The sequence below is a fragment of the Alosa alosa genome, chromosome 3 (genome assembly GCF_017589495.1).
Source record: "Alosa alosa isolate M-15738 ecotype Scorff River chromosome 3, AALO_Geno_1.1, whole genome shotgun sequence".
In the NCBI taxonomy this organism is placed as follows: domain Eukaryota; kingdom Metazoa; phylum Chordata; class Actinopteri; order Clupeiformes; family Clupeidae; genus Alosa; species Alosa alosa.
The window spans coordinates 15,949,971-15,964,892 of record NC_063191.1 but is presented as its reverse complement, the minus strand read 5'-3'; the positions used below and the strand labels follow the sequence as shown (position 1 = coordinate 15,964,892).

Sequence of the window (14,922 nt, the reverse complement as noted above, 5' to 3'; positions counted from 1 at the left end):
GCATGCCAACAGCACACGTGACCGTTAACAAAATCGGACAAACTAAGACTTTCCACAATCCCTCTTGGTCAAACCCACACTTTTTGGTCTCTGTAAACTTAAGTGACTGCTGAGGTAAGCTCAAAAGACACAATTATCCAAAGAAAACAATCCGGAGTCCCCCTACGAGGGAGGGAGGCCCGCAGGCCTGGTACTGTAAACAGGGCAGTATACACACAGCCCTCTGTGCCGGAGGCTCGGTTTCTCCTGTTTAACCACGCTAGATTCATTTCCTATGACCCATTCTTTTCATTGCAGACAGAGGAGGCATTTGGTCTGCATGTTTAAAGCCAGGGCCCAGATGTTGTGGGGACCAACACTCAAGATGAAAGATGCATTTTTTTTTCTCCTTGTTGTTTTTGCTTTGTTTGTGATGTCTGAGTTACCTCTTTTGTCCTTTTCACTGTCCCTGAGGATCAAAGGGAGCTCAAAGTGTGCTCCTCTTTTGATGACTGGGATGAATTTCACATGATTCAGTCATGGTCTGGATCTGGCAGATGGCATACAGATAACATTGTACCTCATACAGCCCTTGCATGAGCTAGCCAGACAGAACAGCTTTCTAATGTTAATGTCAGCAAATGAAATCACTTTGCTGTGTTTGGACAAGCATTGATTCATTTTCTGTCTATCTATGTCTGATACTATCTCTATACTCTAAAGACATGTCTTTGACCTTGAAAACGTACAGAACTATCAACTACTCTCACCAAGATTGGGAGGGGGGCAGGCTTTGCTATGGAAACACAGAAGATTAATTTTGTTCGAAACATGCACTTAATTCCATTCCAAACATACACACATACACACTGGGTTAAAGGCAGATTACCTTGAAATTCACTGGTTTTTTGAGAGCCTACATGTGGAAGCCGCATAGTGGTTCAAGAAAAACATGAGCAAATCCTGCTAAGAGGCAGCAAAAACAACAATAGTTTAGAGAGAGACAAAGAGAAAGACCACACAGAAAACACTGATATTCTAAAATTAGAAAGACAGGAAAGTTGAAATTTGCAATAAGCCATGGAATTGTTGAGTGAAGAACAATGAAGCAGTGTGCCCACAAGTTCCTGTTTCACCCAGACCCCTGGTACGTCATTGCTGAGTGCCAAGTATGACACTTTTGCAATTCACAATGACACTTTTGCACATCTGGAGCTAAACAAAGAGAACAATCCATTCATAATCTCCGCCATTTTAGTCCATCATCTATTATTCAAACATCCCTTTAAACCATCCTTATTAAAATTAATAGCCAAACCAGCGATCTGTATCTCACAGGCTTTAATCAGAAACTGTTCAGAGAGATTCAACACAGCTGTAGACCACACAAACAATGGTGCCTAACAACTGCCAAAACACAGAGCAGTTTGATGTTCAGATGCATTTTATGGGCATCATCAATGCTGTTACGATAACATTAAACATCACAACAGTTTACAATATCCTTCTGCGCCGCCTTGACCTTCCACATCATGAAGACAACAAACAAAAGATAAAAATTAAATAAAAAAAAGAAAAGAAAAACAGGTTTTAGGTTAGACCAAGCTGGGGTAAATATTTGGGGGTACTGCAGACCAGGCTGTACATCGAAACCACGGCGTGCGGACATTAAAGTGGATGGCAAAGTCCAAGATGTTCTTCTGGGCCAGATTGGGGAGAGAGGAGATGACTCTCGGTCAGTGTCATCTGTGAGGTGGCCAAGGCGTAGGGAGAGGAGGAGAGGAGCAGGAGGAGGAGGAGGAGGAGGGGAAGCCGTTTATCAGTTCTCAAGGAAAGCCACGTAGTCAGTGAGTCTGGCCAGCTGCTGTTCGTTTGGAACCAGAGAGACAGGGGGCGGATCTGTAGGGGAGGGGGAGAGAGGGAGAGAGAGAGAGAGAGAGAGCGAGAGAGTGCATGTGAATATGATGGAGCCACAGACTGATCAAAGCCAAGAAAGTGCCAAAACGGACAAAAGCAAACCTGATTGTGGGAAACTGGTGACGTAACAATGATGTAAACAGCAGGGGCTTTACAATGCAACACCTTCTACCCTTCATGCCCCCTATTCTCTGCACACAGCTGGCTGAGTTGCACACAGGCAGGAAGGGTCTCAGCCAGGCAACACTGAGAGTTCAACTCTGAGAGTGCAACACAACTCTGAGAGTGCAACACAACTTTGAGAGTGCAACTCTGTGTGAAGAGTGCAACTGAGTGAAGCTATGAGAGGGCTGGGATTTCTGGGCCAGAGCTGTATGGTTGGACACAGCTAGGGGGGAAATCCTCAGGGGAGGCTTTGATGGACAAGCCTTGCAGACAAAAGTCTTTGAGGACCGAGCTACTGAGTCTGCTGAGGTTGCACTAGATAGATCCTCTTCTTTCACAGTGCGTTGCAAAACTGTGCACCACTGATGTGATGTGATGTGAGCACGGATCAGTTTCAGTGTTGTTGTGTCTCTGGCTACCTTCTTTAAGTGCATGCTTTTAAATAGCATGTATTAACTAAAGACAAATGTGACATGTGTTTACATGGGAAATGTTTAGAAGTGGGGCGGCAGCGCACAAGTGTGTGTGTGTGAGAGAAAGCAGAGCTGCAAAGTATGACGGGGCAAGAGGGGGGGAGGGGGCTCCGCAGGGGGAGAGAACAGGGAAAATGTGGCCCATAATTCCCAGCGGTGGACACAATTCCTTCCATGTGAGTGTTACAAAACGGAGTGGGGGCGGGAGGCCCAGGGACAGGCTGCGGGATACAAGCTCTCCACAGCAGACGCACAAGTGTGGCGAGGGTGATGGAGGGGGGGGGGGAAGAAAAGAAGAGAAACAGTGTCCCCTACCTGGCTTCTGCGGCATCACCATCCGCGTGTTGGGGTCTGCCTGCCAGCCTTGGCTGACCACTCCTACGCATAAAAGGGGAAGTACAGAGAGGAGGGGAGAGAAGGGGAAGGGAGAGAGTGGGAGTCAGAGTTGGAGAGGGATGGGGAGAGGAGAGGAAAAAAAGTTCAGCAGAGGTTTAATAGCTGCGCGGTTGCACCCGCTCCCACACTTCACATCAAACGCTCTCTGGCTGTAGCCTAGTAACAGAAAAATTCTTTGCCTGCCAATGAGACTTAGGAAAGGCATGACTGTGGGCGGGGAAGGGGACACTGAAAAGGTAAACGGAGGGAAAAAGAACTGAAGACAGAGCAAAATGAACAGCACAGAAAGAAAGGTCAGAGAGGTCAGAGGTCAGAGAGCCTGGCAAGAAGGAGGCATTACAAATGTGAAAAACATGGAATAATGTCGTACAGCAGGCAATTGTTGACTGCAAATGCAACGTTACCAAATAAAATAGAAATAGTTGCTGTTATTACACATTCAACACAACATATGAATCAAAAATGTAAAGTACATTTAGAAAAGTATCAAAGTATAGTATAGAAAATCAAAGTTTAGAAAAGTATCAAGAAAAGTAATTTGATTTCAGAGAATAAGAGCACTAAGAAGAACACTAGACTGCTGAGCAACAGCACAGTGCACACCAACATTCACCTTTCACAGCGTCCTCCACAGAATACCCCACAAACGCAGCAAAGTCTTCGGCCATGATGGAGGTGTAGGCCTGAGCTACTAGCCCATAGGCTCTCCTGCGGGTGGACTCTGGAACAAACACACACAAAATCATCAGGATGGCAAGTATATCAAACTTCAACAGGAGTGATTACATTTGTAAGCAAAAAGGCAAAAAACGGATTAAAATGAATTAGCTGATGAATGATTGTTCATTTGCTGTTTTGGGAAGTTTACTTTTCCCAAATACTGATCAAATGCAGACAGAGAAAACACAGCTGTGATGAATAATGAATTAGACTGACTACAACCGCTGGCAATTCCATTATGTCCAGCCGATGGTGATAAGCCTGAGACCAATTGTCAGACAAACAACAACAGTGCCACCAGGTGGCGCCAAATACATTCCTTCACCAGAAACAACTGCCTATGGGGGGACCGGACCAGAACCAGGAGTCAAAAGAAAAAGTTCATGACAAAATGAACGAGACAGAGGGAGGGGGAGAGATCAAGTTAAGCAAAGGAATAATTTAATGTTTCCCTTAAATGAATTAGCTGAAACAAATATACTTCCAGCAAATCTGAAACATTTTATGTGGTCACTGAAAAAACACTGGCTACAATTTATGCTGTATTCCACTTAAAAAGTTCATTGGCAGCGTGACAGAACACAGATTTAGCTGGCTTCACACACATCTGGAGGATCACACTGTGAAGCAACATCAGCTAGTTGATTATCTGTTGACAGACAAATCGTATGGCTGGATGGAGGACATTCCAGAAGGAGCTTCCAGTTTCCACAAGGAAACCTGTAGGTCAAAGTAAAATAACTAAATAAATAACTGTTTTTTTAAATAAAAAAAGACTGTTGAGTTCATAAGCCTACACTACCTATTTTATTTGCACTTGGATGTGAAATTCTTGCACCAAAACGGGGTTTGGGGTCACGAACACCAAGTGGCTGTCCAAAAAATAAGGTGCAGTCAGTGAGTATTGGAAGAGCAACGAGTTTGTGGAAGTCAATGAATAATGACTAGTTGAGCTGTACCAGAAACTTTCTAATGAGGACACACAGCACTCAAAAAATCCTCCATAGAAATGCATGGGGCTAGTTTGTCACGCTAATATGGCCGTTGTCTACACATATCCCACCCCTTCCTCTGCAAAACGTTGACATGTGAATACATTGAGCCAATCATGTGGTGTGATGTGAATACATTGAGCCAATCATATGGTGTGTTGTGAAGACATCGTGCCAATCATGTGTTGTGATCTCGATCAAGATTGGTGTCGTGAGCCTTGCGCAGATGCATTTCTGCCGAAATGGATGCCCGACGAGTGCCCAAAAAGCGTTGTCATATGGCCGCCGAGTGGAGGGACTTGCCTAAAAGGACTTTGGCTGAGCTGATCCAATCTAAATCGCTATGGTCCAGCTGTAAACATCATTGCCCTGATATTCAAATAGTGACAATTGTTTCTGCAATATTCACAGACATGGATGACAGGTTAAGGGGTGGGATGGGGGGTTGCACCAAATTCACATGTTGTGTTATTTGGAGGCTTGGTCGTGTATTGGTCTTAAACAGAAGATTTCATAGAATATCTTAAAACGTATCAGTTGTTAAGGTCAGGACCTGGCCAGTCATTGCTGCCAAACTGGTCACGTAATGCAACATTTCCATTACAACACATGTGGGGTATGTGTGCCTTGGCCTGTATGTAAAGATCACTTAACACACATAATAATTCCCTCTCTACTGAGACATTGTGCTGTTACGTATGTGTCGTTCCCACCAGTAGTTTGTCTTCTAATGACCGTTTAAGTTTTACAGCATGGCAACATCCAGTGTTTACAAACACCACTTTGGTTGCAACACCGGTAAGGCAACGGCGTGTGTGTGTGTGTGTGTGTGTGGGAGGGGGGGGCTATAACAAGCATGAAGGTTATGGACAGCTGCAACGACAGAAAAAGCCGTTTGACTTCACCCCCCTACATGCTGTCCCAACCGGTCCTCTGGCTTTGTTTTACATTAGGACGTTCTTTTGTCTCGTCACTTCTAGTGTCCTTAAACTGACGTCCTATTCCAGTTATAAGCAAACTGAGCATGAGCAATGGAAAAGGAATAGACCCATCATAAGTGTTGTACGTACTGGGTGCGCCTTCCTGAGAATGTAACTTATCCGTGGGCACATTTAAGTTTGTTTTTGTCTTAGTGTTTTTAATACACAATAAAATAAAACCATGACCTAGAAAACTTCCTTGGTGACACAATTCGAGTCTATTTCCGTGGGGATCACGTTTACTGACATGGTATACTAATACAACACCTTCCTTTTGGCCTCCTATAAAGGACCATAAGTTGCTGAGCCAGGCACAAGTAAAGGGGGAGGGGTGGCAATAGGACCCCAGCAGGCCTTCATAGCCATCTATTCTCAGCACTAGCCTCTCAGACTCTTGACATTTAAAAATAGCAGTCACTTCTCACCAGCCATGGATGGCATTCAAGTCAGGACTGGGTCATAGTTTAGAAGTCAGTTAGAAAGTAAGGAGCTGTTCTGGAGGAGTACTCTCTGTGTGTCTGTGTCCTGAAAAGTCAAACATCTGTTGATCTTGTTGGGAATCAGCAATTTGAATCGTTTATTTTTGTTTTGTCAATGTTTTAATGGCCAGTTAGAAATTAGTGACATTCAGGCAAATGGATTCACGTGCCTGAGCACTTTACAAGACATTCTACATTCAAATCACAGCTACTGCTGTGGCAGAAGAAAAAAAAAATCACAGACTCCAATATTTTTAGAGGATTTCTGACTCACTAATGAGACTTATGGAGTGAAAGTGATTAGAGAACAATACAAAAATCTTTCTTAAAAAATACAGTACATTTCGGCTACCATACATTTTGTATAAAAATACTGTCCAAGGCACCTTTGCAAGTCAAGTTGTTGGTGTTTGCGACACTCCCCTCCACATTCCGTTCAGAATTCATTTAGACAAACCTAAACTCCTAAAACCAACGTCAAAGTCCTCGAGTGCATTCACTCCTCTTCCTCCCCTTCGGCATCCTCAAACTCATCATCGTCCACCCCAAAGTCCATCTTGGCCAGCAGTGCCTCCACCTGCTCCGTGTTGATCGTGAAGTGGTCCATCCGCTCGAAACCCGGCTCGGGCCGCTCCTCGGCCAGCGAGCCCTTGGCCGCATCCTTGGTCTGCGTAATGAGGCCCTTGGAGGCCTGCAGGAACTCGGCAGCACCACTCTGCTCCAGCGCACGCACCGCTGTGTCGGTCAGCTCCGAGCCCGCCTGCAGGCGGTCGCCGTAGCGCGAAGCGAGCCCGCGCAGCACCGCCACCTTCTCGTCCTGCTCCTTGCCAACTCGGTCGAGCAGCGTGGCCTTGCGGTCCTCCAACACGGCGTATAGGCCGTCGAAGCGCTCGCCCAGGTTCTGCTTGGCGCGCTGGGCGTTCTCCTGCACGGCGGTGCACGCCTCATCCATCTGGTTCAGCAGCGCCTGCAGCCGCCCGTTGCCGGCCACCAGCGCATCAATGGCGTTGCTCAGCTCGGCCTTCTGCGCCTGGTAGACGCTGGCCAGCGGCGACACCTCACAGTCCTTGTGCGCGCCGAACACCTTGCACATGGAGCAAGTGGGCACCTGGCAGGTGATGCAGTAGATGTTGATCTTCTCGTCCTCGTGCTCCTGGCACATGGGCTCCTTGCCGCCTTTGGGCTTGACCGGCGCCTCGGGGGCGCTACTCTCGCCGCTGCCACTGCCCTCCTGCTGCTGCTTGTAGATGTCGATGATGTTCTCCACCAGCAGGTTGCGCTGGAGCCCGTGCACGCCATGGCGGTCCAGCACCACCTCGAAGCGGCACGTGGGGCAGCGGAAGACGCCGCCCGAAAAGCGGTAGGGGTTGCGCGAGTCGTAAAGGTCGCTGGCGCAGCTCCGGCACAGGTTATGCTGGCAGGGCAGGATCACCACGGGCTTGGTGAACATGTCCAGGCAGATTGGGCAGCTCAGCTGCTTCTCCAGGCTCTCCATCGAGTTAGGGGACCCCATCAGTGAGCCGGCTCGTTGGATATCCATGTCAACAAGGATCTGACCTTGTCAAAGTCGGGCTAAAGGGGCGAACAATGTTCGGATATATGTTTGCAAACGGTTTGGACACTTCTCAAAAAAAATCAAGCTCCTTCACACAAATGAGCTTCACGTAAGAGATAACACACAATGTAAACAAAAGTAAACAAAGAAGAACAGGAACTTACGTTTTTACTCCACTAACTCTATAGCAGCTTGTCTCATGAAGTGCATTTGTTCTACTGAGGGCATGGTGGCCCTGACTTTTTATACCACCCAACTGTCAGCCACTGACACTTGAGCCAGCCCTCCAATCCAGTCACACATTCCTCCCTGCTTGTTTTTAAGTCTGTTTTCGGAGAACGTGCCCCCCCAACCCCCACCTGACACTTCATAAGAGCCCCGCTGGGCAGGAGTCGAGCCCCCCTGCTCTGGTCCCTATCTGCAGCAGTGGCAGTCACCCAGGGGCACGGGAGGGGTATCGGACGACTGATAAACACAGCACATGTGATGTGTTGCAGGACAGCTCACAAAGAACAACCGTGTGCCCTGCTCCTCGGGGGGGGGACACAACTAGTCACTGCCTCCGGAAAAAAACATGATTTAGCTTGTTTACCCCTTCACCTGTTTTTAGAATGGAAAAGCAGTACGACATGTGGCTTTCCACTCACCTAGTTTATTTAGAGGTCTAATTCTCTGCTAACTAAATGTCATCAATTTACTATGGGATGGGTTTGATATTTCTCAAGTCAATATGTTTTACATTGTGCTAAATCCAGTTCCCTTTGGAGGTACACAATTTCCTTCTGCTTATGAAAAGAGCTACTACTGTTCTAGTTCGTATAATGTGAGTGTGTTGTTCCTACTATATCAGCTCTTTTAATCATTTGACTGCTGACTCGTGAAAAAACAAATATTTTAACTGAGACAGAACACCCAAGACCAAATGTACACACAAATCAACACAGTGAGTCATTCTGCCCATCTGACTGTAATCACAATTTGGGCTTCTTTGAGGAGAAAACAGCTGCTATGCAGGTGTGCTAAATGACCCCGAAAGGCAAGACTAGAACACATCTATAGCATCACTTCACTGGCGTGAGGGTGAATTCATTGTGTCTGTCAACTGCACTAACACAACTTAATTTCAACAGCACATGAGCAAAATGATCAGTTCACGAAGACAGTACATTTCTGAGAAACAATGGCAACAAGAGTACTGTACTTGTTTGGTCGGCACCATATCAACCTCACATCTGCAATAACTCTAACTCCATTGCTCTCTCTCTGTCATATTACTCATCTCAATGTAAGCAATGAGGAGAAGTTGGACCTTCAATAACCGACTGCAAATAAACTTCAAACCTAAAATTCTCATTTCCATTTGTGTCCAAGAATGGCTTTAGACAGCCCACACAATCCTAGCTACAGTTCTCAGACCTATGTACATGTATTGTAATGTTTACAACTCTTCAGGCAAACCTGGCTTTGTTAGTCCTACCTGTATGTAGTTCAACTCATTTTTTACATTTATTTCTAGTCATACATAGAGAATCAGAGCTCTATCTGTTTCCAGTTTGAAATACCATAGGCCAAACAGAGACTTACAATTACATGCGTTTGCAATCATGAATACAGCTATCAACTAAGTGACAGTCCGACTCCCAAGCATGTTAAATTATTTAGCTTTGCTTTACAACCAGGGGAAAAACTGACAAACACAGAGGTATGCACTACAGTGTAGCTAGGCCTATGTCCAGGCTTAGGGGACTCTGCCAAGAATCTTAAAAAGCTTTGCAAGTACAATCGGCAGAACCAGCACTAACAAAATGGGGCTGGGGCAGGTGCTGCCTGCAACCAAAGGAAAAGGCAGTGGTGTGAAAGAAAATCACCACTCCTCCTCGTTCAACCACCAAACACCAGAAGGAACTGACCACAGTGACTCCCAACAGAGCCCCAAAACAGGCAGGCAGGAAACCCCCCGTGTACCTTGCAGTGCCTCCATAATGGGCCCGATGCTCTCAGACCACTGGAATGCGGCGATGGCCGTGTAGATCCCTGGGAAGTCTCTCTGCCAGATGTGCTGTCCCACCGTCCACGCTGCGGCCAGCTCGGGGTTCGCCTGTAAATCCAATCACAGTGGGGTACCAATGTAAAGTCCAGCTGGGAAGTGATTAAACCTGAGGCCCTTGGCAGGAACAGGCCAAGTGCCCCCTAACTACAGTACCTCTTTATTAGACAGAATCACCTTCATGTCATCCTAAGTGTATTTTCCATTAAAAGTTTTTTTATTATCAGCAACTTAGATCATCAAATATAATGTCTACCAGGGTAGGAATTTCACGGCGGCCACGACGGCCATGGCCGTTGCCTCTTGCGTTGGCCGTGAGGCCCCTTTGAAAATTAGAGGTTTACAGGCCACGGTGGCTTTGGTGCCCCCTTTTTTCAATATTCTGCTTTGCGCCCTAGTAATAGCGATTTTTATTTAGCCTGTGGCCTGTCAAAATAATCTTAGCATTCACAGCGCAAATTAATTTAGTCTTTTACGCAGTGGAGAAAGTGACAGCGCAAGAAATAAAGTCCGTCCAAATTCACCCATTCATCTCAGTTGAACTACTCGCGAAGTAGCCTATTCATCACACAGACATCACAAGTATCACATGAAAGAGCTTTTAAACAATGTTACCCGATAATTGCGGAGTTGAACGGTTCGCGAGAAAAGTACATAATATAATTCAATTTAGTCATACATTCTACTGAAGGTTTTAAGGTCCCATGATCTCCCAACCCATTCATCTCGGTGGAATACTTCACGAACCCTTCTTTTAACACCGCGCCAAACCATATATCAGAATAAACAGCAGACCTTACCGAACACAAAGGTGTAAAGCAGTCCCCTGTACAGTTAGCCGTTCTAGAGTAATCCAGTTTTGAATTTGCAGTAAATTTCGACATGCATGGATGTCTCCAAATTTGGGCTTTAAGTTTTACAATGTGTTTAAAATTGTTCCACATGATTTCATAACGGGCCAAATACAAAATAAATGTTATAAATATCGTCTAGATATTGATAAATCAGAGGACAGCTGACTGAGTTTGTGAAAGTAGCCTTAGCCTAATGATCACAAAATGCTAAGCATGCATCTAGGCTATTTGAGTTTCTTAAAGCTGAGCTGTGGTTAAATTGTTCAATACATGATTTTATAACAGGCCAAATATAAAATAAATGTTATATATAGCCTAGATATCTGTAAATATTAGATGATCAGATGATTTACAGTTCTATGTAATATGTCATGTTTCATGTTTTTGTAATGTTTCATACAGTGATGCAGGTCTACTGCAGTGAATAGGCTAAATAAAACTTTGATCATTTTTATAGCTTACTACTGTATAGTTAACTTTGGCCTTGGTGCCCTGACATGTGGCCTTTGTGCCCCCCACCAAATATGCCCAACTGAAGGCCAAGTGGCCTTGCCCCCAGAATGGTGAAATTCCAAGCCTGATGTCTACCATTTTAAATGTGCAAAGCTCTCCAACATTAATATCTTATGGTCAGCAAACATATTTGATACATTTGCCATCAGAACACCAGACATCTACACTCAACCATAAATGTTTGATTAAAATAAACCATAAAACTAAACTAACTTCAGACAATGTGTCTCAGCAACTCCAGAAATAACTATATGTTTACATACTAATCCATCTACATTAATACAATTTTTAACTACAACCTCTGTTTGAATTACAAATCATTTTGTCTGTAACCAATAGCCTAGTCCTGTCCTTGAGCACCACCATGTGGCCAAATTCAATCATGTCAATTCCAATTCCACTTATTGATTCCAGTTCCGTTCAGTAACTTTATTATCCCAAAGGGAAACTTATCTTGCAGACAGGTAGGTTACACAAAAGACAGACAAAAATATATACAAAATACAACAGTACAGTACAGAAGACTGACAAGCAACAGGGGACAACAGGACAGGACAACAGACAGTACAAGATGAGATCACCACACACCAGACAAGGTATCTACTGAGGGGTCAGCCACATATTGTATGTGCAAATTCAGCATATTTATTGCACTGGGAACAAAAGACTTTTTGGTCCTATTGCACTTGCAAAACGGGACTCCTTAGTCTTCAGCCTAAAGGGAGGGTGTGAAACTTAAAGGTGCTCGAAGCGATGCCACACGTTTTTTTAGGCTATAACAGTCACTTACTGCAAACATCACTTAACCAACCGCAAGCTGTCTGTGTCCTGAATACACTGTAAAAAACCTTGATCTCTGTGGACAGCCCAGGCTCCAAAAACGGCAACAAAAACAACCCGGGCAAACCTAGCCCATAAAAACATAACAAACTGTTCCAGCAAATCGCAGACGAGATGCGCACTTAGGAGAGTTTCAATTTCACGGGAGCAGCACGGAAGGGAGGGGGAAGAAGTAGCAAGCGAGCTCTCTGTTTTGTTTGAAAATCAACAGAAGTGACGTTACCCAGCATCGCTTAGAGCAGGGGTTCCACTTTTCCACGATAAGGCCCCCCAAATACCATTAGGTTCTGGCCAGAAAATCCCTTGATGTGTTATTAAATCCATCGGCAATACTATGGCAAATGTAAAAATACATTATGCTAAACCTAATAATTATTTTAGCCACAAGCACTATGGAGCATACAGTGTAAAAATTGTAATAATGTTCAGATATGTGACAAATTATTATAATGGCATTGTATAACAACCCTCATAGTAATAGGTATATTTTACATTTTTGAAATGTATTTATTTGTTGCTTTTATTTTTTTCTTCCAACTTGCTGAGGCCCCCCCTGGCTGCCCCCACTTTGAAAACCACTGACGTAGAGCACCTTTAATGGATGGGGTGCTTTGTTAAATCTAGAATGGACGTAGCCCTACGGAGGACCTGTCTCTCGTAAACAGCCATCGGTTGTGTCTGAGGGGTGCCTATGATCTTACCAGGCACTCCCACAATATGGCTTAGGTTCCTACTGATTCCTCATTTTGATTCCAAAATGTTAAATGTAAGAATAAATTGTTTAGATAAAATATAAATAAATATGTATTCTTTATTCCATGATAAGTCTATACTCTAAGCCTGAACTTTTACATTTTTAAAAAAGAGAATATTTAATCACAGGTATTGATCCATGCATGGACATATGCATTCAAGTTCTAAAGCCTTAAGAAGTATACAGATCAATCTATAGCAGCTAATTAAAATAATCCTAGGCATACTTACACGTTGCATTAATTACAACAATGCTGACAAGATAAATGCTTCCAAAATTGTACTTACTGTTTTGATAGCTTGAGGGATCCTCTTCCAAAGATATCTACCGTTGTTCCTGGGAGTAAAACAACATCCATAAGCACAAAGTACTAGAGATGAAAACAATAGTTTATACTGGATGGGAAAAATAGTGAGGCTTACATGTCGTTGTGCAGCAGATAAAGAGCAAGTAGTTGTGAATAGACTTGTGGGGTGGCAATTCCACCAGGTGCCTGGTGAGAACAGACATCATCAACAGCTGTCACAAGTTTGAATGCAACGCATTTTGTTAACCCTACTACCAAAGATCCTTGATTCCTAGCTCCGCTTTAACCCTCTCTGCTACTACTGTACCCTAGCAAGTAACTAAGTATCTCGAAAATTCGTGCGCTGGCACGCACTAGCACACAATGGAACAGTTCCCTGGCTTGGGAGTTTTGCTGGTGACAATCACAATGTGGCAACAGAAAACTAGACAGGCTAACATAATTAGCTTGAGGTATTAGCAAATCGCTTTATTGACATTCTTGAACCCTCTCAGTTTTTAAAAGCAAGCTAAAGTTAGATGCGACAGAAACCTCACGTTAGGTAGCCGCAACTGACAACTCTCCAAGATTCCTGATTATGCCATTCTTGACAGCTTAAACTGAACTGTTTATGAAGCCACTGACTTGCCATCATGCAGTTACAAATTAATCTAGCAAGGCAGATATCCACTGACGTAAAGAAAAAATAAGCCTAATCTGGTTTCTCAGCCAATGTGGTAATGACGACGGGGTACAAGAATCCAGATTAAATTAATGTTTCTCAAGCATTTAACATTAGCCAGATAAACTCTCTGTACTGTGGTATTTTTTGTTATTAACTTTCATTAGCTAGCTATAGCTAACGTTAGCTAACGTTAACGTTATAATGAATTGTGGCAAATCGAAGCTGTCTTGCGGAAAGCTGTGGTAGCACAGCTCAACTGCCTTATGGTAGTCACATACCTCTAACTCTTGTGTTTCGCATTGCTCCAGAAGTTTGTCAAAATTTTCAGACATCATGACTGCAGATGGCATTTTCATAACTATAACAGTGAAATTGCTATCGCCATTGCACTTCTTCGTGGCTATTTCAAGCGGAGCACATTCCAACAAAAGGGAACGTTACTGCCCTCTTTTGGATTGGCATGTACATTATACTAGGCTATGGAGTCAGGACCATAGACATAATATACATAGACGCCGCATCGACCGCTACTCCTTACTAGCGCTGACGAGATTTGGAGCCGCCATCTTGGACCGGTCATCCACTCCACTCAGTGTAATCTGTTTGGCCGGTGAGATGAGCTGTCAGCGCACTTAATTAATCATATCTCACTGAATACCGAACAGATTCTCACGCGGTTTTTTTTGCTGCAAAGGTCATACATGTAGCTATGATACAGGACACATGATTTAGCGTATTTTAATATTCATAGTGGGTTTAACAGTAATAGAATATTCTGATATATGATAAAGTGACCTAACGTCCGATATCAAAACTGGGAACATAATCCATGTTTGACAGCATAGACAAAACTAGTTTGATACAAGTTTAATGAGTTAAATATAGTTCACAGTTGACAGAAAAGTTCCATCAACAGCATTATTCACAGTCCACAGAAAGGTTCCATAAACATTTAAGTGAGATCAGTGCCATTCAGACATCTGAGAGGTATTCCAATTAGGCCTATGTGGTTTAGTGACAAACTTGGGTAAATTGACTCAGAATAAGTTGTAAACCTCCCAGTAGAAAAGCTGTATGATACAGGAAACATGGTTGTGTGTATATTCATAGTGGGCTTAACAGTAATAGAATATTCTGATATATGATATATTATAAAGTGATGACATCCAATATAAAAACTGGGAACATAACTAATCCACGTTTGACAGCATAGACAAAAACTGGTTTGATACAAGTTTTAATGAGTTAAATTTACAGAAAAAAAAATCCATTAACATTTTCAGTTCA

General features: G+C 43.8%; 2 protein-coding genes across 2 annotated transcripts; both read right to left on the bottom strand.

The window, feature by feature from the left end:
* Positions 1–1,603: 1,603 nt before the first annotated feature.
* On the bottom strand, positions 1,604–14,070 carry cops8 (COP9 signalosome subunit 8). Its single transcript, XM_048239858.1, has 7 exons — positions 13,914–14,070; positions 13,087–13,157; positions 12,952–13,000; positions 9,622–9,754; positions 3,544–3,651; positions 2,850–2,912; positions 1,604–1,878 (listed from the first exon to the last, which is right to left on the bottom strand). The coding sequence occupies exons 1-7, from the start codon at positions 13,989–13,991 to the stop codon at positions 1,799–1,801; spliced, it is 582 nt and encodes a 193-aa protein (XP_048095815.1). The 5' UTR covers positions 13,992–14,070; the 3' UTR covers positions 1,604–1,798.
* Positions 6,176–7,952, bottom strand: trim63b (tripartite motif containing 63b). Its single transcript, XM_048239857.1, has 2 exons — positions 7,821–7,952; positions 6,176–7,673 (listed from the first exon to the last, which is right to left on the bottom strand). The coding sequence occupies exon 2, from the start codon at positions 7,639–7,641 to the stop codon at positions 6,598–6,600; it is 1,044 nt and encodes a 347-aa protein (XP_048095814.1). The 5' UTR covers positions 7,642–7,673; positions 7,821–7,952; the 3' UTR covers positions 6,176–6,597.
* Positions 14,071–14,922: the final 852 nt, after the last annotated feature.

Bases quoted from the DNA above. Each gene is read 5' to 3' on its own strand.
- trim63b (XM_048239857.1), bottom strand. From the start codon at position 7,641: ATGGATATCCAACGAGCCGGCTCACTGATGGGGTCCCCTAACTCGATG.
- cops8 (XM_048239858.1), bottom strand. From the start codon at position 13,991: ATGAAAATGCCATCTGCAGTCATGATGTCTGAAAATTTTGACAAACTT. The intron at 13,001-13,086 runs GTAAGCCTCACT...TTTTACTCCCAG, and splicing joins TATCTGCTGCACAACGACAT to GAACAACGGTAGATATCTTT. The intron at 1,879-2,849 runs GTAGGGGACACT...CCTCCCCTACAG, and splicing joins GGTGATGCCGCAGAAGCCAG to ATCCGCCCCCTGTCTCTCTG.